This window comes from Argiope bruennichi, chromosome 1 (genome assembly GCF_947563725.1).
Source record: "Argiope bruennichi chromosome 1, qqArgBrue1.1, whole genome shotgun sequence".
In the NCBI taxonomy this organism is placed as follows: domain Eukaryota; kingdom Metazoa; phylum Arthropoda; class Arachnida; order Araneae; family Araneidae; genus Argiope; species Argiope bruennichi.
This window is the reverse complement of record NC_079151.1, coordinates 131561747-131588053: the sequence shown is the minus strand read 5'-3', so window position 1 is coordinate 131588053 and position 26307 is coordinate 131561747. Positions and strand designations below refer to the sequence as shown.

General features: G+C 28.7%; 1 protein-coding gene across 2 annotated transcripts in view; it reads left to right on the top strand.

Annotated features, from left to right (window-relative positions):
• LOC129959129 (uncharacterized) overlaps window positions 1-23343 on the top strand; it is a 35472-nt gene extending 12129 nt beyond the window's left edge. For both annotated transcript variants that reach the window (XM_056071983.1, XM_056072042.1), the window contains 5 exons: window positions 1250-1312; window positions 2617-2679; window positions 4595-4657; window positions 4996-5061; window positions 21200-23343. In XM_056071983.1, the coding sequence (XP_055927958.1) occupies window positions 1250-1312; window positions 2617-2679; window positions 4595-4657; window positions 4996-5061; window positions 21200-21546 (602 nt within the window). In that variant the 3' untranslated portion in view covers window positions 21547-23343. The remainder of the gene's footprint in view (window positions 1-1249; window positions 1313-2616; window positions 2680-4594; window positions 4658-4995; window positions 5062-21199) is intronic.
• Window positions 23344-26307: the final 2964 nt, after the last annotated feature.

The window sequence follows — 26307 nt, the reverse complement described above, 5'->3', positions numbered from 1 at the left end:
CAATTTTTAATACTTTTTTCAAATTTAATAAAAAATGTAAAAGTTGCGGACAATTTTGAAAAGGAAACTTTATAAATACTCAGTTGCTAGGTAACAGTGAGGCTTTCAGTAACTGTACTTTAATCTTTTGATATTTGTTTTATTTTTTAAAATATTTTCAGCAGCATTTTTTTATTGGTTTAAAAAGAATTCTAAAGTTGATTTAATTTAGATGAAAGAATTATTGCTGCTAAAATCTCCTGTTATCTTTACCTGCATTTTCTTTTGAAACAATAAATAAGCAATATTGTATTTGAAAGAGTATACAAGAAGAAATTGTAAAATATTTTTACTGGCTTATACTACATGAAAATACAGGCTTTGTATTAGAGGTATAAAACTTTGATTAGTCAGAAATCAGAATAAGCAAATTATCGATACTTAATGAAAAACATAAGTGCAAATGAAATATGAAAGTTAAATTTCATTAGCTTATGTTGTTTGAAAAACAAGGTTTTGTCAGTGATCCTTTGAACAAAGTAGATTCTGTTCTCATTTACGACTGCAAGAATTGTTTCTAAACTATTGCCGAAAATGTTTGGTCGTGGCAGAGAAAAAATGTCTCTCTGACGTGCCCTCTATTTTTTTTGAACTCTTATTTCTTTTTATACAAGACTTCTTATTTCAATACAGAACATATGAAGCTGTTGCCAGAACACATGAGCAAATTTCCAAAAGAAAATTTTCAAAGCAGACTGTTAACAGTTTTATTGGGAATATCTATTAATTTGATTTAATTTCATGTTTGTATCAATGAAAAATTATCTACTTAATTAATCGTCAATAAATGTTTTTTCAAACCTTTCTTTGAACAAAATTTGTACTATTAATATACCAAAAATTAGCTATCAGCAATTAAAAAAATTATGTGGTTCAACTGATATGGTAAAAAATATTTTTGATGATAAAAGAATTTTATATCTAATATTTTATGCAAGTGCAATTCTTACATAAAAATACGTGCATTATACACGTACTTAAATACATGAAATGATTTTAAATCTGAAAAGCACCAGGTATATAAATTTATATACTATATAAGGAGTGTTTAAAAACCTATTTTTATTAAATTTATTCTGACATTTAATTGCTACTTAGATTTTTTGTTTTATTAAAAATTTACTTTAACATATTTATTTTCTTAAATTGAATATTTGTAAATTATGCTTTTCATTACCAAATGCATTCTAATTTTTGTTATTATTTGTAGCTGCTGCTGGTACATCAAAAGAAAGTAAGGAACCACCACAAGATATGCCAGAAAATAATATAGGTTTGTCCTATTTTATTTTTCATCTTAGCCAGATTATAAATGAAAATAAAAGGATTTTTGTTTTCTTTTTTGAAAATTGTTTATTTTTAAATGAGTGGTTTCTCATTTATGAGGTTTGAAACATTGAAATATTAGCTTAAATATTTTAGAAATATTTTATTGAAATATTAACTTTTATGTAAATTTAGGAATGAAGTTGTTTATAGTATTTTGATTCAATGAGTAAAAGCAATTTTCAGTATTTTGACTTTTTTAGATTACCCTGATGTTTACATGTTTTGAAAAAAAAAAAAATAGTTACATGTTATTTTAATTTGAAAGGATTTCAAGATAGACTGGATTATCAGTGTAGCAAATTTCATCCCTTTGAAATAGCATATCATCATGAAATAGCATATATATTTGAATAGCATATCATCAGCATATATTTTGACTTTTGAGTACTATTTTTTGATGATTCTTAAAAATGCTATATATATATATATATAACATTCCATGAATAAATACAAGAATAATAATTCCAAAGTTCTGAAGTTAAATTTGAACTTTGCTTAAATTTATTTATGAGTTCTGTTGATAATAATATCAACATTTAGGCAATGGAATAGAGATGCTTCTTTTATGACCATTTCATTCACTTTTTAAGTACATTTAAAGCCATTGTCCCAATATATAAGGCTCCCACTATAATTGAAATTTTCTTTTCATCATGCATGTTTTGAAAATGCATTTGAATCTGTTTCCATATAGTGAAAACTTGCTGATTTGCAAAGATTATCGATGTCTCATCTGTATTAAGCTTCGGTATTGCAAAGATAGTCGTATTCATTATTTATTTCATTAAGCTAGAAATATAATTTTGTTATGAAGTAATTAGAATGGCTTTTAATTGCTATATTTCTTGTCATCACATTTGAGGGCTTTTTTTTGTTTGTTTAATACAGACAAAGGATAAAAATTCTGACAGTGCAACATTGTTCATGTCCACTTAGGGCTGAACTTTTTATTGGGCTGAAAATTAGTTTCCATATATAGCACCCATACTAAATAATAAGTCATGAAATGTCCTTCAGTGCAATCATATTTTCTTTCTTAAATGAGTTTAAACAAATCTATTTAAGAGTTTTGCAATATTATGGAATATGTTGTTTTAAACTTCAAAGTGAGAAACAATTTGCTTATAATAAAACAAAAAAGTGCAAACTATTATGGAGAAAAATTTAATTTAATTAATTTTTTTTAAATTTAAAGTATTATAAAACATTTTTCTTTATTGTTGATTTTTTTCCATTTTATATTCATAGTAAACACTAAGAAAGGTAATGAAACTAAACCAGACGATGTTGCTATGACTGCGTCTCAAGAAGGTGAGTATATATTTAAATTATTATGTTTAAATATTTTTAATGAAATAAATTTTATAAAGTTTTTAGGGAAAATGTTGACTTTATAATTTGTATATCATTGTTAATTAAAATTAAAGTAAACTGTATTCCTTATTATTAAGCTAATTTCATAAATAATTATTCAAGTAATGATTTTCATCAGCTATATAAGTATTTCAGTTTTATCCTTTTCAAGGGCAGTGTTTGCAAAAAAAGTACACCAATTAAAAAAATTTCTGTAAAAAAACTATTGGTTTTAAAACTCAAAAAAAAAAAAAAAAAAATGGAAAAATGCAATTGATTTCTTTTCTAATGAATAGATGGCAATCCGAGCAATTTTATATTGTTTTTTTTAATATTATTTTTATGTTAAAAATGCCTCGATTTTTTTTGCCTGAAATGTGGAAATTTTTTTGAGTTCTTAAGAATTGAAATTTTTCAAAATCAGTCACCCACTTTCTTACAATATCAATGAGGTTTTAAATCATAATTCTTTTGAAACTTCTAATTAATTTTAGAATGACCCATAGTGGTTTTTTCTGGGTGGTCTCATTTGGGGACTCCGCCTGTCTAGGACATCTGTTTTTTCATTCACTCGTTTTCTGTTTTGTTGCCTCTAGTATCCGTGGGAAAGCTATAACTTGATATTTTTCAGAGAAGTGTGCAATATAGATTTTGTCTTCGGGTGGGGTGGGGGTGGGGGAGAGTTTCTTGTCTGTGAAGAAAGACCACTTGTATTTGAAGCCAGAAAACATTTTGCATTTCAGATTTTTCCATTTGTTCCAGATGGTTTCTTATTTTTGACTCTCATGCTCTGCTTAATTTTTTTGCAATTTTTTTTTTTTCCTGTAAAGTTCCAAAAAAATTCCTGTACAGTTCCAAAAATATGTGCATAAAACACATACAATGGGCAAAACATGCAATGTGCCATTGTGTGTTAGATAGAAAGACACTCCTACAGGTTTCGAAAGATTTCATGCCAAATAATGAGTTCTCCTTAATTTTTTTTGCTTTATTTATGATATTTATCAATTTAAATTTAATTGTGAATAAACATTTTTAGCACTTTAGTTAGATAGTTTTTAATTGATATTTTGTATTAAATTGCAGTGGTTTCTATTTTTTATCATTTATATATATATAAGGCATAATTTAGAAATTTTGTAATAAGTATGCCACAAATTGTATTTTTAACCCTTATGTTCATTTTGTATAGTATACCATACATACAACTTTATAAAAATATACTACCATTGTAAAATAAAAATATATTTAAAATATAAAAAATATGAAAATATAAAATATAAAAAATATATATATAAAATATAAAGTAAGCTACCTATATACATTTTTTTTTGCTTTTCTTCAAAAAAGCAATCTTGCTACGATAAGCGTTAATATTTTAAATGTTTCAAATTACCTAAAACATAAATAAAAATGTTTATTAACCTAAAATATTCATAATTATTGCTATTATTGTCATCACATTTGAGGGCTATTTTTTGTTTGTTTAATACAGAAGAAGGATAAAAGTTCTGATAGTGCAATATTTTTCCTGTCCACTTGGGGCTGAACTTTTTATTAGGCTGAAAATTGGTTTCCATATATAGCACCAATACTAAATAATAAGTCATGAAATGTCTTTTAATGCATTCAAATTTTCTTTCTTAAATGAGTGAAAAACTAATCTATTTAGGATTTTTGCAATATTATGGAATATATTGTTTTAAATTTCAAAGTGATAAAAAATTTGTTTATAATAAAACAAGGAAGTGCAAAAGAAAGAAAGGAGAAAAATTGATGAGATGGAGAAAAATTCTAACTCAATTAATTTTTTAAAAATTTAAAATATGATAATATTATAATCCATTTTTTGTATTCCATTTTATATTCATAGTAAACACTAAGAAAAGTATTGAAACTAAACCAGACGATGTTCCTATGAATATGTCTCAAGAAGGTGAGTATATATTTAAATTATTATGTTTAAATACTTTTAATGAAATAAATTTTTTATAGTTTTTAGAGAAAGGGTTGGCTTTATAATTTGTATATCATTGTTAATTAGAATTAAAATAAACCACATTCTCTATTATTAATCTAATTTCATAAATAATTATTTAAGTAATAATTTTATCAAATCAGTGTTTGTATTTTGAATTATTCATCATTTTTTAAAATGAAGATTTTTTTAATCAAGCAAAACTGCATACATATTTATTTCTTTTAAATCTTCAAATAAACTGCATACTTTTTTTTGCATGCAAATAAAATGAATGATAATTCATTTTCTTTCAGGTAAACATAAGAAACAGAAGATCGATAATGGCAATGATTTAACAAAAGTAGTTTCATCATCATCGGGTTTGTATCTTACTTTTAGAATAACTGACTCGGGTGTATATACTAGTAGAAAAGATTTGAATTGAGTGTCAATGGCATTTGTGTTGATAAAAGTATTCACCCTAACATATAGTATTTTGCTTTCAATCATTTTCTTTTTTTATAATACAAGAAGTTCATTTTGTCATATTGTGCTTTTTTCAGGAAATGTTTAACTTATATTTCTGCTGTTTGTGATATTTATTCAGGCATTCTACGAAATACTCATTAGTTAAATATACCTCAAATTGATTGAATTTACCGTGATATTGCTTATCTGACCTTCCTGAGAAATCTTTCCTAAGTGAATAATATTTTTGGAAGAAATTGATATGTTTGAATAAGATTAAATTTGAGATGCAAATATGAAATATTCTGTTTGATATAAATCTGTTTTATGAAATGTATTTAATTTCATAGATTTTTTATTCTTTCTTTAAAGAAGAAATGAGTTGAAATTTGACCTTGGTACAGTCCATGAAAAAAGTATCTGTCCACTGCTTTTTATTCTGATATTAATTATTGCTAATAATGCTGAAATTATTTGTCACTGAAAAAATACGTTTTCTATAACTATATGAAATATTTTTTCATGTAAGAGATCATTTTCATATTTAGATTTACTGAAAATCATTTTTTTTTTTTTTTTCAAATAGCAACACTTATTTTTGAATAAATATCTGATTTCTTCAGAATTAAAACAACTAAATATGTATAGACATTTTGTAAATGGTTAATGTATTATAAGCAATTGAAAATTTGAATTTTCAATTGCTTATAACTCCTTAACCATTTACTCAAAATTTTAAATAATTCCCATCTTTTTTTGATATATCTCAAAATATAAGAAATATTTGACAACAATTTTTAATTTACATTAAAATATTCAATAAGCTTTTTTTTTAAAAAAATATATAAGTATTTTTTATATTTTTAATAAATTTTTACATTTCTGAATCAAAATTTTTTTAGAAACAAACTTTTATGCCATTTGAAACAGCAAGATCTAAAACGTCATTATTCTAAATTTTATCCATTTTTTTTGTCAATAATATATATATTATAACCAAATGCTTTAAAAAAATAATTTTCACACTCTATTCTTGGCATTAGAGGCAGAGGAAGGCATCTCGACTTCACAAAAATATTCTTTGGCAAAAATTATATATATATATAAATAAATGGAATGGAAAACAAAGCACATCTTTCAATGTTGCTTTAGATTTAGATATTTTTTCTTCTTAAAATAAATGCTAAGGAAAGAGGGAAAAATCAGTATATGAAATAGATTCTACTCCAATTGCAATTTAAATAAAGTTTCTTTTGGATAAATGGTAGTTGATTACAGTTAAAGAAAAGATTTATGAAACTTGTACTTGGAAAATTTGAAGTTTATACACATTTAAATATTTGGATACCCTTTAAACAAATACAGGTTACATATTTTTAGAGAACAATCATCCTAATTGTATGATATTTTTACTTCAAATTTAACTTTTAAAAATTGCAAATAATAACAAGTGTTAGGATACTTTTTTGGCAGACTTCCAAGATACAAATCTTTTTATTGGTTGCTTCAGTCTAGTTTTTGTTTCTTGTTTCACTCAAGGTTAATCATGATTATGATTTATTTTGATGAGCATATGTTTCAAATGGCTTGTTTTTATTTTGTTCTTTTCATGATTTTTATTTCTTTTCAACTTTTCTTGACCATCTCTTATTCTGAAATTATTTATTTATGTTATAATTATTCTCCATTATTTGATTTATTAATTATATATGGTATTTGAATGTTAATATTTAATTTGCATGGTATTTTAATATAATGTATTTCATCTACTTTTTAAAACAATATATATGTGATAAAAACTTTATTCTTTAATATTTACTATTTACACTTTTTTAATCTAATTATCTGCTGTTTAATAGTTGATCTGCAGTTTAATTTAATGTTATATAATTGAATGTATTTATTATGTTTGTTTATTCTTTTACTATTATTGTGTAAAAAAAAATCTTTTAAAAAATAGTCTTAGCCATACAATATTTCAATGAAATTATTTTATTAAAGTGTATTTTCTCCCCTGCAAAAAAAGCTGTTGAGATATGTTAGTATGTTCTGTATTTCAGTGTTGTCTGATCTAATTGTGAATATTTTGCCTTATTTAAGATCTTTATAATAAAAATAAAATTAAAATTTTAGAACTTGTACAGTGTATTCATACATTGAGCTGAATATGTCTTTTATATGCTATGTATTTACATTTCTTATTTGGAATCTTAAACAAGAAGTTTCTATTTATTACAATGTTACCAATAATATGATTGAAATTGCTCACATACTAAGTAGCATTCATTCTATTATTGGAACTTGTAGAGGCATAATTTATTTAAAAATATATTTATATACTAATGTGTTATTTTATATACTAATTTATATACTATGTGTTTATTTATATACTAATTGCTTTTCTTGACCAACTGGAATTTTAATTGTCTTTTATTTTTTAAATTATTTAATTTTAATATATATATATATACATATACATGAACCATTCTAATGGAGAATAGTCTCCTGAAATCATTCAATGCATAAATTTCCAGTTCTTCTATTTTCTAAATATTATGGCATTGTAACTTTTTTTTTTTGTCTTGTAAACTGCACTGAAACAAATCCTTCTTCTTTAGTTTTCAACAATGGAAGAAAATTACACAAGTATTTGATTAAACAAAAGAAAAATTGAATTTCAGGACAGTAAAGTAGTGAGTTGTTGAAAATTAGACAAAATATATTTAAATTACCAAAAAAAAAAAAAAAAATCAGAAATTTTTTTTACAAATATTAAATTAATAAGATAATTTTTGTATTTTAATATAGTGTAAAAAGTATTTTTGAGTAATAGTATTTGGGAAGAATTTAAAAAAAGAGAAATAGGTTTGGCCATTAAAATAGGAATATACGTTCACACATGTATATTGCATACACATACATAACTACTCAATTATTAGTAGAGATATATTTATAATTCCCATTGTATATTTATAAATGCCTGTGTTTTTAACTATTTTCTGATAACATTTATTTTCAATATGTTCTTTGGTGTTTTTTTTTTTAATATAAAATATTTTCAACTTTTAAATTCTGTTTTCAATGCTTTGAAATTGAAAGTATTTAACTTTCAAAGCCTTATTGCTTTCAAGATTCATTATTTGTCACTTTTAAACCCTTAATGTGTTTTTGAACGTTTGTAAGATAAATTATATATAAATTCTAATCCTTGATCTGTTTTTTAATTCTTTTAAGCTTTAGTGCTTGCAGCTTTTTTGTTTGTTTGGTGTTCATTTTGAGTCATGCTCCTTATAACTGGAATTTCTTTTATAGCATATATTTTTTAAAAATAAATAGTAAATCTTTTTTAATGTAAACCTTTTTCATACTTTACTAACAAGTTTATGAGTTCTATGAAATTCTTTTAAAAGTTGCTAAATTAATGAAGTAAAATTCATATTTCATACTTTATCTACTTTAACTTCTTACTTTATAGCAAAAGCAATAAAATAAAGCTAAGAAATACATTACTTGACTTATAACAAAATGAAAAACGGTGGCAAAATCTTCTTTCTTTAAGGCAAGGCGTTTCCTATTTCTGCTACTAATTGTGAAGATGAATGTGTGTGTATGTTTACATGTATTGATCTGTTTGACCTAGAGTTACCAAACTTGGCAATTATATACTTTTAGAGGGTGAGATTGCAAAGTTTGAATGGAGCTTTTCTTTTTGAAATTTTAATTAATTAAAAATTAAGCAATTTTTGTATTTTTTTGCAATATAATGTATGAAAATATTTTGCACAAAAATTATTTTTGAATCACCGTAAAATTAAATATATCTTTTCAATTATACTTATTTTTTTGCCATATGACATTTTTTTCAGTTTTTAAAAATGTTTTATTTTTTAACAGTATACTTTGTTACAAGAGAACTCAATTTGAAACTCAAATCACTTTTATTGTTGAGGCCTTATATTTCATTCTAGCTTTTTTCTTTCTATTGTTGATGATCAGGATATTACAATTTGGCATATTTTCCAGTGTTTGAATAAATTTCAATATAAGGCATGCTTTTAATAAAGTTTTTGAAATTTTGCTGTACACCCATTCTGAACACCCCTGTTCTTCTGAAATATAATGAATGTATTAAAAGACAGAAAAATAAGGAAATGCATAGCAAAATGAAACAAATGTAGTAAAAAATTTGAAGCTTAAGGGGACGGGGGACTTTGAAATAAACAAAAATGAACAGAAACATGAAATTTTATTTTTGTTTCCTCACTAAAATATATATATTCAACTAAAATAATGCGATATATGAATATTTCAAAGATCTAGAGAGAAAAAGCACATTTTAATTACTTTCCTCAAAATGATATTATAATTGTATTTAAATATCTTTGAAATGTTTCAAGTGTCTTAATTTTTGAAGAAAGGAAAAAGAATTGATAACTAAGATTTCGGTTAAACATTAAAAGGAAATAGGGTATATATTTTATATTTCAAGTTTTTTTTAGATAGTTAAAAATCAATTTTATTTCCAAAAACATAACAATCATATGAAAATTCAGTAAGTGTGCATAAAGGTATTTCTAAAAAATTTAATTGGAATTATAAAATCATACACAGTTTTATATCAAATAAATTTATATTGGGTAATTATGAAAAAATTATAGAAAAAAATTAAAAATTAATTTGCCTGTAATATTTTGAAATTAATTTGTTTTATAATTTTTAAAAATAATATTTCATTAAAAAAAGTTTTTTAAAAGAAAATTGACGTATTTATCTCTTAATACTTATGCTTAAAATTTTTTTTCACCAAAATGCCTAATAAAGTCCACCGTCCCCTTAAAAATAATTTGCTGAGGAAGCCATTAAAACTAATTTACCCAAAATATTAATTGGAATTTTAATTAATTAATTCAAAAAATTATTTTGAAATCTTTTGCAACAATTAATTTTAGGATATCAGCTGGTTACATAGGCAACTAATCATATGTTGTCATTACTTGAAAATAAATATTGTTTACTTTTCCATTTTAAAGCCTTGAAGGAAGAATGTTATTGACATAATTTTCAGTTATTGAATATTCATTTACTTACAGTTTTTTTTTTTTTTTTTTTTTTTTTTTTGCTTTGGAGTGACACAGCTCAATAATTTATAGAAAATTGAACTTCTTGATTTAAATATAAAAATAATCAACACCTTTTACTTATCTACATTGAAAGGCAAAGCATTGTAATCAATCGTGTCCTGGAATTTTGTGAGCATTTTGCTGCTGTAAAGCTCATGTAGCAATTTAAACAGTAGAATCATTGGAATTGCAGATATCAATCATCATGCTTTTTGTTCTTGCCATGAGTAAAAATCCAGATTTAAATGTGTTTGTTCGACAACAAATCATTGCAATTCAATATCTGTAGATTACTTTTATAGATATAGTAAAGTTGGACTGCTGTTCTCATGCTACAATAATTAGTACCTACTGGTAGAGAAATAATGCTATTGAGATGATTAACAGCTGTCTAAGTATCAACTGTTAATGCTTAATCACAGGCAGTGGCATTCTAGCCTGTCACCTTGGTAAAGCGTAGCTGCTAATCCATCAGATTTTCATGCAGACCAAATTAAAGCATCTCAGAAGGCTTTGTTGAGTAAATTCTGCAATGGGTTTCAAGCTGATTCTACATCTCCATTTCTTATACTTATAATGGGAGCATTATAAGTATAAAAAAATCATTAAACTATGATGCTTGATGAGAACAAATTCTAATTTCTCTTATATTATGGCAAAGTAAAAGATTGTCACTTGGAAGAAGAATAGCTGTTAAATCAATGTATGTGAGTGCTATTTCATGGATTTGTTATGCACTGGAACTATACATGGGGTTATTCTTTGAGTCTTTAATTATGAAAGAGGACATAATGAAAGTTGTGAACTGCCTGGATGTCATCATGCACTAATTACATCCAGTCATGGATTATCTTTTCTTTGATGTTGATAGACTATTCCAATAAGATAATTATGGCAAAATAAAAGATTGTCACATAGAAGAAGAATAGCTGCTAAATCATTTTATGCAAATGCTGTTTTGTGGATTTATTGTGCACTATAGCTATCCGTGTGGTTATTCTTTGAGTCTTCAATTATGAAAAAGAACACAGTGAAAGCTGGGGATTGCCTGAATATCATCATGCACTGATTATCCAGTCATGGATTATCTTTTCTCTGGTGTTGGTAGACTATTCCAACAAGATTATTATGGCAAGGTAAAAGATTGTCACTTGAAAGAAGAATAGCTGTTAAATCAATGTATGTGAGTGCTATTTCATGGATTTGTTATGCACTGAAACTATACATGGGGTTATTCTTTGAGTCTTTAAATATGAAAGAGAACACAATGAATGTTGCGAACTGCCTGAATGTCATCATGCACTAATTACATCCAGTCATGGATTATCTTTTTGCTTATGTTGATAGACTATTCCAACAAAGTAAGGTGTCCTGTTACAAGACCAAGAAATTTTTTTCTATATTTTTTCAATAACTCCCAAGTAATGTTCTGATTGCTGAGTTCCTCAGATCCTAATCCAGTCAAGCATTTGTAAGATGACATGTGATAATTTTAAGCTCATGGTCCATTGTGATGTTTTTAATACAGATTGATTTTTTTGTTCTTGTATGTTTGGTACATTTGCCCTTTGGATGCATTTATGAGATGACATGATGATTTTAAGCTCATGGTCCGTTGTGATGTACTTAATACAGACTGATGGATTTGTTTTTGGACATTTTATACATTTTGCCTCTGGATACGTATTAGAAAATTATAAAATCCATGCCAACATAAATTGAAGTTATTGTATGAATGAAATGTGGAATGGTAAGATTTTACTTAGGTGATAGTATTTTTCTTCAGTATTCTTAATCATTTTCCTAACCATTCTGTATTCTTAACCATTCTTAATCATTTTATTCTAATAAGTGCAATACATATTATTAAAAGCATGCAATCCAAACAAAAAATTGTTTTTGATAATTTTCATTTATAAACAAAAAAATTCTTTCGATTGCTAAAATGTAATGTATGCAGAACCTCAAAAATTCTTATGATTAAGTAGTTGTAATTGTATTTTTATTAGAATAGAATATGGTTATCAATATATATATATAAAGTTACAAATGTTTGATATGCAGATATCTGTTTTCCAAGTATTGATTCATTCCAATAGGTTTTAGGGTCCCCACCCCTTTGCTATTTTATTTTTCTTGTTGAAACAGCTCATATACTCAGTTAAAGAAAAATCATTTTCCTTTTTTACCTGCATTTCTTTATTATTATTTTACATTCTTATTAATATTTTGTCATTTGTTTATTTAATAATTTACCAAGCCTAACAGTCAAACTAATTGTAACATCATCAAGAAAAGGTGGATTGGGTTGGGTGCCTTGACTGTTAAGTGATTAATGTGGAATGCATTGTTTTTAATAAAATTACATCTTATTTGATGTGACTGAAAAATATAATTTTAATTGAATTGCAAATTATTGTAAAAATGCAGACAAATAAAAAAAAATATTTACATACAAAATGAAAACAAAAGTAAAAGTCTTGCTTTGGAGTTAAATATCCAAGGGAAGAACATTTTTTTTTTGTCTGAATTTTAATATTGGCGAAAGTATGTTGAATGAACATACTTTGGATGGAAGTAATATTGGATGAATTTTAATTTCATAACAGCTTTAACAAATTTAATTTTAATAATTTAATAACAAATTGTACATTAAATTAAATTAATTAAAAAAAAAGAAAATATTGTATAAGAATGTACATGGTCTCATTAAAAAGTTAGTATTTTGTGGTTTAATATAGTGCAGTAACCATTTTTATAAGAATTTTTAAAGGTTTGAATATCAGTTTCTATAGGCAAGTCATGTCCATTATTATCTAGTGATGGTTAATTATATTTTTGCTTTAGATTAAACTTTCTGTTTGATTGTTAATTTTTCAATTTAGAATTATGGAGGCTTTGATAGCATGGTGAACGTGTCCCTGACTATTTCTAATAATATTTTGTAAACAAATATATATTAAACAAACCAAGTCTTGTTAAGTACAGTTGTAAAACTTTCAGTGAAGAAAACTGAAATGTTTATATGGAGATTTGTTTACTTTTGACTGTTGCCATCCAGTGATGTTATAAAAGTGATTTCTGTAATCTGTTCTGTAACACAGGGGTTTCTGTGTTTCCCCTTAGAATAATGCCCAAAGTATCCCTTTTCCCTTTTCCATGCTTCATTACACCTTTGGAAAAAGAATATAATCAAAAATTGTCGTGATTTTGTAACTATCTGTTTATTACTATGGAATAAAATGATTCGCATAATTATTATGAATTCTTGGAATTAATTCTTTTCTCAATATTGTTAAACAAACATTGTTCTTTTTTGACCTCGGAGATTTTTTCCATTTACATGGCTTTAAGAGCAATCAGACTGTCATTAAAAAAAGACTGAATTATATATAGCGATTCACAAAGTTCAATTGAAGCAATTTTGAACTCCTCCAAACAAAGCCATTCTTCTATGCTTAGTACAGTAAAATTTTGTTTTAAATTGCTGGATCATAATTTTAGCATTCTATTTTGTTGGATTCCTGGACACGTTGTTATCCCTGTTAACAATCAAGCTGATGTTGCCGCAAGAATAGCTAGCTCAAATGAAGAAACATTTGTCTCGTTTCAAAACTTAGATCAAATTTTAAGATAATGTTTGCTCCATGTATGGCCATATACCTGAGACTTGCAAACTGATAATAAATTGCACTCCATCCAGCTATCTATCTCTGGTTTTAAGACTGACTCTCTCAACCGTAGATTGAGTGTCAAGTTAACAAGACTTCACATAGGTCATACTTATTTTACTCACTATCATTTGCTTCATTCGGATACAGCTATAATTTATTCAAGATTTAGAACCATAATTTCTGTTAGACATATTATATGTGAATGCCTTAAGTACCATTTTCTAAAAATAAAATATTTTGGAAGAGATTATCCAAATTTGAAAGATATAATTGGCGAACCTTGCCATGTTTATGTGTTTCCAGTTTTATTTGACATTAATTTCATGCATAATATTTAATTTCTATTTTCACTTTGTTCTTTTAACTTTGCATCTCTTTATTGTTTTTAATAATTAATTTTTCTGTATTTTAAATTAATGCGACTTGGCCAATATTGGCCCTTACGCCAGAAAAAAAATCTGTCTATCAATCTTTTCTCAAATGGACAATCAGGTGGCACCATAAATATGAAATCAAAGTTAATTAAATTAATTCAATAACTGATAGTTAATTTTGGAAAATACTAAAGTTGTGTATTGCCATCCTGGATATAGAAACATAAAAAATATGCAGCATATACTGGGCAATAAATTTAAAATCGATTAGATTCCCTCTTAACAAATAGAAAATAAGTCAAATTGAATGCAAATGTATAAAACACTATTTTATATCAGTTCCTTTTAACCCATCAGCAGAAGCACTGGATGTTTTTGACCCCATGCTTTCACTTTTTTTTTAGTATTTCTAGGAATTTATAAAAGTTTATACTTGTTATCTCCTATACCTTTATATAGAAGCTAGAAGAAGAACAGTAATCAATGAAACAATGCATGTCATTTTTTACAGGACAGTTGGGGTCAAATTGGCCACTGACTGTGCTAACATTTCAGATTCTTTTAATGTTACGAGTATATCAGTTAGGCGCACAGATTCAGAAATCTTCTCACAGTTCTTTCTACTTAAAGACAGAATAATGATAGCACAGATTCGTGAGATATTCATGGAATTTGGGGAAGTGATCATGATACAGAACTGAAACAAAATGCAAATTCTGAATACTCCAGAAAATACGATCCAATCCTTTCTTGTTCGTATAAAATGTGACAAATCATTGTATAAAATGCTTTCTTTTATAATATGAATAAATTGTCTTGAAATTTATATTAACAATTCGTTTTATTCTGAATGAGAAATAAGAAAAATGTTTTTCGAGTACGTTTATAAAACTGAAAGACAAAAGATATGAATTTTCAAAGTGGTATATTTAAGCTTCTTTTTCCTAAAAAATTTTCAAATGTAAACTACATGTAAAATCTAGACTTATTTTTCCAATATTTTTATACAATAAAAAAAAACTACTAATATTAAAAATGACGAGTTTTAAATGAATGGAATGGAGAAAATGGAAATGAATACAGAAAAGGTATGGTTAAAAAGGGGCTAAATTTAATTTTGGCTTTCGTTATTAAAAATCACATTTCTATCTTAAATAAGAATATATTTCCATGGAACAACCTTTATATATTCTGACCATATTTTATTTTTATACAAATGACCAATAAGGTAATGTGTATGTGCCTGACAATTTGGGATCAAAATGATACCGCATGTTTGCGGAAGGGTTAACTGGATGTCAACCATTAGATTAAAGTTTGTAATACATTTGTTGCTCATTACGAGTTTATATTATTAATTACAGTGCAAATGATGGTAATGTGTGTACCAAGTATATCTGACAGTTGCTGGTTGGAAATGACATTTTTATTAAAGTTTGTTGTTGTGAAAGTAATTCTTATTCCTGCTTGAAGTCTATTTTATCTCATCATGTTTATCTTGTATAATAACCCTTAAAAATTTAGGAGACGCAAGAGAATTTGGAACGCCATATAAGCCCTGATGGATTTGTGTTCAATTTATCGCATGACTTTGATAGTTTTATTATTAGGGAGTTGAATACCTGAGAACAGTGATTGGAATGATGGTGTACTAATAAATTTGGAAATTCTTTAATTTACAGAAAAGAAAAACTCGACTTACAGTAGATGACCAAGATTTATTCTCTTACTTAAGATCGAAATTGAAGTTATTAGGTGAAATCCATGTAAAACAATTTGGTCTGTCATTTATGCATGTGAACATGATTACTCAAAAAATAACAGGATAGGTTTTCAGTGGAATATGGTATGCAGTTTAATCTGTCAAATTTTGGATAAGATTCTAAAGGTGTAACAAAAAATACAAAATGAAGTACCAAAATGGAAAAAGAAGGAACATTTCACATCCACATCTTGCACATGATGGCATTTTTATGTTTATAGTTTTGTCGTATTATACTAAATGATACAGCAATGTATTTTATGTGGGTGTCTGATATTGTGACACTCTTTAAACAAGTTTCCCACAGATGTAAAATAATAAAATTTTTGAGTATCACATCATTCATAGTGAACATCATCAAAATAAGCTAGAAACTAATAAAACTAAAACAATTAAATCAAATCTTATATCACTCAACATATTTGAAATTATGTGAATGAAAATTTATCAGAAGATGTTGTGACCTGTTTGATCCTGGCACACAGTGTGCTAAAGAATGATTTAAACCATAAGGAGGATAATGATTTAAACCATGTCGAAAGATGCAGTGCAGGTCTATATTGATTATAACCGCACAGAAGATCGTATTGGCAGCTTTACCTTGAGACTATGGTAAAGCAGCTTAACCCTGACACTTGCTCTGTCTTCAGGAGTGAGTGAATTGCGATTAATGTAAGACTTGATGCTATCACATCTTATGATTGTGATTTTGGGGAACTATGGATTTTATCGGACAGTCGCAGTGAACTACAACATCTTAGTGGCTGGTACTCTGCAAACGATGAAACCAGCTTATCTATTTTGCTCAAACTGAAGATTATCTCTCAGAACCACAACGTCCATCTCCAATGGATCCCATCACACATAGATTGGCCAAAGAGGGTAGTGAGAATGAAACGGCCACTGACTCTTCGCTTACTTATCAAAAACTATACTTAAAAGGAAGATCTAAACTCAATTTAATTTGGCGTATTCCACCTGCGCACCAATGGTACACGGGAACACCCCCTGGCATTCTGCTGGGAATCAAATGTGACCGTGGCTCCCAGACTGCTCTGGCTAGATTAAAAAGTGGTCACCTTAAGTGTCTTTCCTTTGAAAGTGGTGGAAAAGTCCATCTCACTTGTAAAAAGTGCTGTGGCCATCCAGCTTCACCGGATCACATTCTGGGTTGTATCGGACTTTCTAAGGGAGACTATGGTAAAGCAGCGTAACCCTGACACTTGCTCCGTCTTCAGGAGTGAGTGAATTGCGATTAATGTAAGACTTGATGCTATCACATCTTATGATTGTGATTTTGGGGAACTATGGATTTTATCGGACAGTCGCAGTGAACTACAACATCTTAGTGGCTGGTACTCTGCAAACGATGAAACCAGCTTATCTATTTTGCTCAAACTGAAGATTATCTCTCAGAACCACGACGTCCACCTCCAATGGATCCCATCACACATAGATTGGCCAAAGAGGGTAGTGAAAATGAAACGGCCACTGACTCTTCGCTTACTTATCAAAAACTATACTTAAAAGGAAGATCTAAACTCAATTTAATTTGGCGTATTCCACCTGCCCACCAATAGTACACAAGAACATCCCCTGGCATTCTACTGGAAATCAAATGTGACCGTGGCTCTCTAGACTAAAAAGTGGCCACCTTATGTGTCTTTTCTTTGAAAGTGGTGGAAAAATCCATCTCACTTGTAAAAAATACCGTGGCCATCGAGCTTCATCGGATCACATTCTGGGTTGCATCGGACTTTCTAGGGGAAATTTAACATCCGATCCTCTTATTATTATAGATTTCTTTGACGATCAACATCCTACTGGAGCTGATCTGACATATATCATCTTTTGAGGATAAGCAACAATAACTACAAGAATTATTTTCTTGGAATATTGCTCACCTAGAGGGAAATGTAATTCTGTAATTTGTGTGTCTTTTTTCAAATTATACTTCGTTTTATATTTGTATGTTTTTTTTTGTTTGCATGTGGAGGACAAAGTGTAAAAATACTTTTTCCAAATACACCAAATTAGTTTTAAAGACCGCATGTATGTAATATTGCTCACCTAGAGGGAAATGTCCCAATGACATTCAAAACGATGATGTTAGCACTAAAATTTAGACCACTATCTCCTTTTTTTTAAACACTATCATAAGAAATTGAATTATTTTAAGTTTATAAAAAAAATGCATGTAAATTTATATACAAAATTTTATGTACTTTAGAGATATCTTTTTTCTTCTTCTGTAATTTGTGTGTGTTTGTGTGTCTTTTTCCAAATTATACTTCGTTTTATATTTGTATATGGTTTTTTTTTTGTTTGCATGTGCAGGACAAAGTGTAAAAATACACCATACAAGTAGAGTTGTTTAGGATCTTTGCACCAAAACAAGGTGTAAAAATGTATCTTATTTTTGAATCAAAATTGTATACGGATAAGCTGTCTGTCTGTCTATTTATGTATGAGTAGGATAACTCCAAAACAGTGCAAGTTATTATAAAGGAAATTCATCAATAGTTGTAATAACAAAATTTTAATTTGTGTCAAATTTTGTATCCAGTGGATAAAATGAAATTGCCCAAATCGAGTACTCGATTCTCTTTTCCTTACTATGAAGTTAAACACAATATTTACCATCATAATGTCGCTACATCTATACACCATCGCTAGTAGTTTCGCCATTTCATTATTTGTGAATGGTGATATATATTTGAACTAGCCGCCTTTGGCGACCAATTCGTTCACCCAGTTTGTCGACTTTCTTGGTTGTTAAATGGTTAATTTTTTATTTGATGCGACTGAAAAACACGAATTCAATTAGTATACTGGAAATTAAAAAGTCAATATAATACGAAATAAAAACGGTAGTGAAAATCTTATTACTGAGCCAATTATGGCAATTGAATGCTTTGATGTATAGTTTGAATTCTTTTATAGCTTTTAAAGACATTTTTTTTTTCCAGACAACGTATCAAATAGAAAAAAAAAAAGTATTATTTCTTTTTAAGAGGAAATTGTGCAGAAATAAAATTGATAATATTTTTATAAGATAATTGTTTTAGAAAATATGAATATCAATTTCCATAGAGAAGTCATAACTATTCGGCTAGACTTAAAATGAATGTATGGTCACCAAACTTGAAATGTTTTGAGGCGATCTGTCATTTTTTTTTTTTTTTTTTTTTTTTTTTTTTGCAGTTTCTGAAAGCCATTTGTTACTATTTCTGGTATCCGTCCAAAATAGCAATTTTTAGGGGAGTTTTTGGACGATTGGCACGATTTTGGTGTGCTTGTCGAGAAACTGTTAATTTATCTGAAACCTTATCTCGAGATGGTTGCGCTATTTTTGCGCGGGATTAAACTTTTTGTTTGAAGTCTATTTTTTTATTCCATTTATATCTTCTTTCCTCTGACTGAATGCACTTTTTGGTGAGATGGCGAAACATCTCCAGAATATTTCTAGTAATATTTTTTAGCTCCATTAATTAGCTGAGCGAAGCGTTGGATTTAATGTGCATGTAAAAATATTCAATGAATGAAGTAGTATGAAATTCGTATGGTTTTTTTTGTTGTTATCTGAATGTTGCCATTCTACAGTAAGTAATAAGCACGATTTCTGTGCTACGTACGTTGGTGTTTTATGTATATAGATGCTTTTGGTCCACTCTTAACGCAAACTTTAATTTAGTCTTCGCTGATTGATTGATTAGATTTTATATATGTTTTATATTAGTTTTTATGTTACAGTGAAAACCCGAAATCAGTCAACACAAGAATTAAAAAGGCGAAACGCGTTTTAATTAACAGCAATAGGGAGAACCCGAATGAACGAGGAAAAACGTGTTCTAACTGACAGCGTTAGGGAGAACCCGTTTTAAACATATTAACTTTAAATTCTATTAAGTATTTATACAGTAGATTACAACTAATCAGAGTGCAAATTTGATATCTGAATACCTCATATTTCAGATATATCGTTTCAAATTTTCTTGACTCAAGAACGAGTATCGAATCGGAAAATTTCGCTGAAAACAGCTGAAGAAAAAAGGAACTGTAGGAATGAGACAAGGGTTCGTCCGCTGCTCTTGTAAAAAAAGATTGTTCTTCAAAGAGATGTTTCTATATGAAAAATGGTTCTCTTTGCAATTCTAAGTGCCACAGTAATTTGACTTGTTGAAATAAGTAATTTTTAATGATGATACTGTGCTATAGTCTGTATAATTTCTGTAGGCGTTTCAAGGACACTCTTTCCCCCTATTCTTCACTCTTTCTCCTTCTCCGTTGCCATGCTTTCAACAAAGATTGTTTTTTTCCCACGCCAATACGTTTCGGGAATACCTTACCTTCGGAATACCTTAACAGCTGTGTAAAAAAAGAAAAAAAAAAAAAAAAAATGAGTCACACTGTTATCTGCCTCAGTGTTGCGAGGCAGACAACCGGTTACGAGGTAGAAAATGTGCCCCTGAACCGCCTACAGAAAATACATAGACTATAAACCAAATAAAGTGTAATTTCTTCAATGATAGGTTCTTTCCTCGAACACCGTTTTACTAAATATAGTTTAATGCAATCGTTTTGGATAGATACAAATAACATTGTCTAACAAATCAGTCAAAACAGGCATAAAATGGATTCTTCCTAACGCTACTAGTTAGAGTGTTTTTTCCTTACTTCATTGGGGAGGGCTGCGGTGGCCTGGTAGCAAGGTTTGGGCTTCGGAACTGGAGGGTTTCAGGTTCGAGACTGACTTCCATGGAGGAACCGTCGTGTTACCGGATCTGATGCCTGTTAAATTCATCCAAACGTCTTCCTGCTGGTGTGGTGTGGAAGTTTGGAGAGGGAGGGTGCTAGGTCAGGTGCCGTCTTCGTCATCTAACCGCGGTTCAAAATGATGAGGTCCGTCCCAAAATAGCCCTGGTGTTGCTTTAAAACAGAATGTTAATATAACTGAACTAAACTAAAATTAAAACGAGTTAATTCGGGTTCATCCTAGCACTGTTGGTTAAAATGCATTTTATCTAGTTAATTCGGGTTTTCACTGTAACATATATACTTTCAGTTTTTATTTGAACCGACTGATAATGCTTTATTATTTATAAAAACTTCTATCTTAGTTTGCAGGTTCTCTTCCAAATTTGCACATGTTGTTCAGCACACCGTCAGAAAGTCAATGACTGTGTTGCCACCGTTAGCAGAGGAACTTATTAATGAAGTTTGTGGAACTTGTATCATTGAAGCAAATGTCATAAAACAAATGGTTGTAACTGACGGAAGGTGGAAATCAGAAATTATCAAATTTGCTTTCAATTACGTAGAAAGTCTGGTCGATCTACTAAAATTTTTGAAACAGATTATGAAACGGTGTCGTAAGGATGAAAAATATGTATGCTTACAAGGCCCATTCACTAACAAAGTGAGAAGGCTTCAAGTTATTCTATGTAGGTTTGATTTGTTAAAATAGGTGTCTAGTAATCTTATTATGCAATGGATGTGGGAAAATTTTTTCTTATTATTTCATTTATCATCATCCATTTTTTTAAACGTATTTTTTATTTCCATTTGTTTTAAAAATGGTTCGAATGATATTTTATCTATACATATATATAAGAGAGTTAGAAGCTTGATCTTGGTAGTTTTGTATTACAATTGATGCATCGAATCATTTAATTATAATTGACATTATCATTGTGTATTAGATATAGTAATAAGCTATAAAAGGAATCAGGGTTGCCACGCCACCGGGAAAACGCAAGGAAATTTGGAAATTTTCATAATAATAATAATAAAAAAGGTCGTAATCACAGCTTCCAAAAACGGAAGAATACTGTTCGCGATTGTGTAATGCGGAAACTCGCCCCTTTTCTACTCTCTCCCTTTTGTTTCTGTATATATCAGTCCGGTTTCGATTTCAGAAGACAGTTGTTCTTTTTCCATGAGATTTCCAAATTGCAGCTAGCAAGCATCCCCGAGAGTTTTGTAAGTGCTTGAAAGAATAGAATTGGCAGAAATTTCTTTGGCTGAAACATTCAATTTGCTGAAGCAGTGCGGTGGCGTTTAATCTACCATACTTGAGTTTACTGAATGGTTTGTTTATTATCTGAGAGACTGTCAGCTTATTCAAAGTAGATTGGAGAATTTTTTTTATCAAATGAGCTTTCCGAAATCCGTATTTAATACGAATTGGACGGATAAAATAAAATCAATCCTGATTTTTTAAAATGTGTTCGAGAAGTTGCACAAAATCCATTTGTTGCGTACTGCTCGCTTTGTAAAAAAAAATAATAAGCCTAAGTAATATGGGGAAACATCCATTTACTAATCATGCTAAAATGAGGGGGGGGGACATACACAAGACTGCCTACCAGGTCAAAAGAATCATCATTGATGTTGGACTTTGTATCTAAAAGGAATACAGGAAAAGATGACATGTTAAATCCGAAAGCGTTAAATTTAATGTCCGAAAATAAACCGATTTGGAACTTTTTAGTTAAAGAACAATATCTTAAAATTGTATTTTTATGGGCATTAAAAATTTTGGGTTACATTCATGCTTTAATGCATTCAGTGATATATTGGAAATATTTTCACATATGCTCACTGAAAGTGAAAGAGCTAAAAAAATGTACATTAGGCAAAATGTCGTTCCTTATTCATTTAGGAAAAGCTCCATTAGGATAGCTGAAAAATCTGCAAAAGTTGCAGAAATTGATGTCCAAATACATGATTTGGCAAAAATGAATAAACAACAAAAAAAACAAAAAAAAAGTAATCTTGCTTTGTAATGATTTTTAAAAAAATCATGATAAAAATATTTCGCGTTTTATTTCACCCGAGTCCTTAATTATAAGTGATTTATAATTAAAAAACATGACAGGTAATATGTCTGTCCTTAATATATAAATTGAATCTTCTAAACAATAAATAAACAGAACTTTTTTTATATGCATATATAAATCGCCTTCTAATATGCTATTATTTCGAATAAAATAATATGGTATAATGTTCGAATAATGATGTAATGAAATCATATTGCATTGTAACTAGCACATGAGTGCTATTCCCTCAATACCTGAAATCCTGAATACACTTACAGGGAAAAAAACAGGGACTTTTTTTTCCAGATTTCAGTGGCAACCCTGATATTGCTTTTTCTGATTTTTAATTTCATTATTTTAAATACTTGAAATGGGTTATAGCATTGATCTATGATTTCAATTATGATCTTTTGTCATAAATATTTTGCTATATTTTGATATGATCAATTTATCCATATAAATCTATATTTGAAAATTTGTTAAATGAATATTGTTGTGAAATCACAATAAAAATATTATTTTAGTTATTATTATTTTTAAATTTATATGTTGTTTCGTATAGCACTTATCATAGACAACCCCGCAGCGATTTTTAGCCGAGAAGAGCGTCTCTTGTTTTTCAGTAGCGCCATCTAGGGCCAAGAATGCGACTTAGCTACTCATGCATCACAACCCTATTTACGGGGTGGACTTTTGTTCATACAATTCATTCATTCATCCACAGGTCGTAATTTAGACCTGAATCAGAGAACGATCACCTCTGATTCAGTATCCCCTGTGATATTGTCTCGGAGGACTTTGTGGTCATGACAGATTTATAAGTGCACCAGCCACCACATACACGGGGAGTCTTTGGTCGGCGGGTTCAAACTCGCAACCAAGGGATGCGATAATTTGTATCCATCGCAACCAAGGGATGCGGATCCAATGCCTTACTAACCAGGCTATCCAGGCCTTAAATTTATATGAAGTGACGTATGGGGCTTTTAACCCTTTGGGTGGTTTCATTCTGTGTGTAAAACTTATCGAAAATCGACAGCAGTGAGACCAGAAAGCTGTTGTAAAAGCGCATGGGTTTTTCGATATAGATGCACTGAAAATGCGAGCGGGAGAGTTTTTCTACCCTTCTCTATGCCTTGTTCGGTCATGAATCCCCATGATGGATACAAATTATCGTTCATTCAAGTCAGATTTTTGCGTTCGTTTATTGTGCGTGGTTACAAAAGTCAGATGTTTCTAGGAATATTATATGGGAAGAAAGTTTCGCGGGATCTAAACTTCGATAGCCGAGTGATAGTGTCGATATACGAGTAGTTGCCCAGTTTAAATATAAACAGTGAGGTTTTCTCTTAATTTCTGGTAAGAACTGTATGTAAAGGAATTCCCATTAGCTGTATATATATGTAAACCTAATCTTTTAAGCAGAGGCCGAAGTAAGAGAAGACATATTCAAATTTTAAACTTCGCTTTTGTTCCATCCCGGAAGGCATAATTTATGTACAAGAGGCGTGGGCGAACTGACGTCCGTGCACCAGCGGTACAAGAGCAGAAGAAGCAAAAAAGGGAGATAAAATATTTTCCCCGAGTTATTTATACCATGAGATTCTGATAGGGATTTCTTTACACGTATCGATTTAGGCAAGGGATCTTTTAAAAAGAATTCACTTAGGTTGACAGTTTTTATTCCTTCACTTGGAGCGTGTGAACCGCTGATTTAGGCATTTTTATAGAGATTCTCTTGAATTAATTAAATAAAAAAAGTGGAATTAGATCAGGAATTAGAAGTTAACATGGGCTGAATTAAGGTAAAACTTTGGAAAGTAATTAGGATGAAATTAAATTTTAAAATATCATTACATGTATATGTAAGCATAATTTTTGAAAGCAGAAGGCAGTTTCGTGGTCGAGTAGAGAGAGAAGACACTTTGAATTTTTAAGTTCGCTTTATTTCCATCCCGGGAGGAACAAGCAGCACGGACCAGGCATGTGTGTTCACCGCGCGACACAAAAGCAGAAGATAAAAGAGGGAGAAATTAATTATCCCTGGTCTTATATACCATGAGATTTTGATAGGGATTTCTTTACACGCGTCGACCCAGGTAAGGGAATCATAGGGAATCTTTAGAAAAATTTGTTTAGATCAGCAATATTTTATCCTTTCACTCGGAGCATGGGAATCGCTGACTAAAGCATTTTTGCTGAGCTTTCTGTTGCATTCATTAAATAGAAAAAGTGTAATGGAATTAGAAAATATAACAATTTGAAGTATTAAGGTGTAAGTACACACTTGAAGATTTTTTTTTAAACTTTAAAAATCCAGTTTTTTCACAGTAGATTATTAATATATGTTTAAACTCATTTCAGTGAGAAAAAACCATATTAAATTAATTATTAATTAATTAAATAATATTTAATGAGCTAATTAGCCTATTTTTTGAAACATGATATCTTAAATTCTAATGTGTACAGACACACAATTCTAGTTGGAAATGATGCCTAATATGAGTCTTCATGTTGTCTGCCTCTAACAAGTTATAAAAATGTATAGTTTTTTTTAAACAATTTTTTCATCAACGATGAATAGAAAAAGCGATATTTTTTCTGTCATTTTAACTTTTAAACAGCTATAAATAAGTTATTTATATAAATATAACTTTGATGGAGGCACAAAACATCCGTTATTTCATACAGATTATTTTGATATATAAATAACTATATTTGGTTCATTTCTTGTTGAGTTATGATTGTTTGAATGAAGCAACATAGGGGAAAAATATCATTCTTCATAAAATGAGTTTTAAAATACACCGTAACTAGAGTTTTTAATGAAAGCACCTCAAGAAAAATAATTATAACTCGAGAAATATTTGGAATATTGGCAACATCTTGGCATCGTTTGAAAGCTAAAGGATCAGAGAACATTATTAAGCAATAAAAAAAATATTCGATATTTTGAATGATTTTCGAAGTTTCAAGTGTGTGCATACACCTTAATCATGAACCGGTGCAGCCCAATAATTCACAATATTTAACAATCTCAAAAATTCATTAAAAAAAAAATTGCTAACATTTATAGTACATAATGATATAAAAAGATTCACTATATCTACCAATTACAGCAATTAACACTAAATAATTATCACAAAAAATTCATAATATAAAATAAAACATTAATTGCAGATTTTAAATTTCGCCTGTTGTGATAATTATCTATTTGTTTTTAAAGAAACACCCATCATTCCAACGTGACTGTATCCCATTCTTCTATATATTAATGAACGAGCAATATAGATGTTTTGCTGCAAGATATATATAAGCTTCTTGATACAATTTTCTTCTAATGTGGAATTAACAACGAAAATAATAATATGTTGCGAGTTCCTGGGATAGTTAGGAATCCAACACTT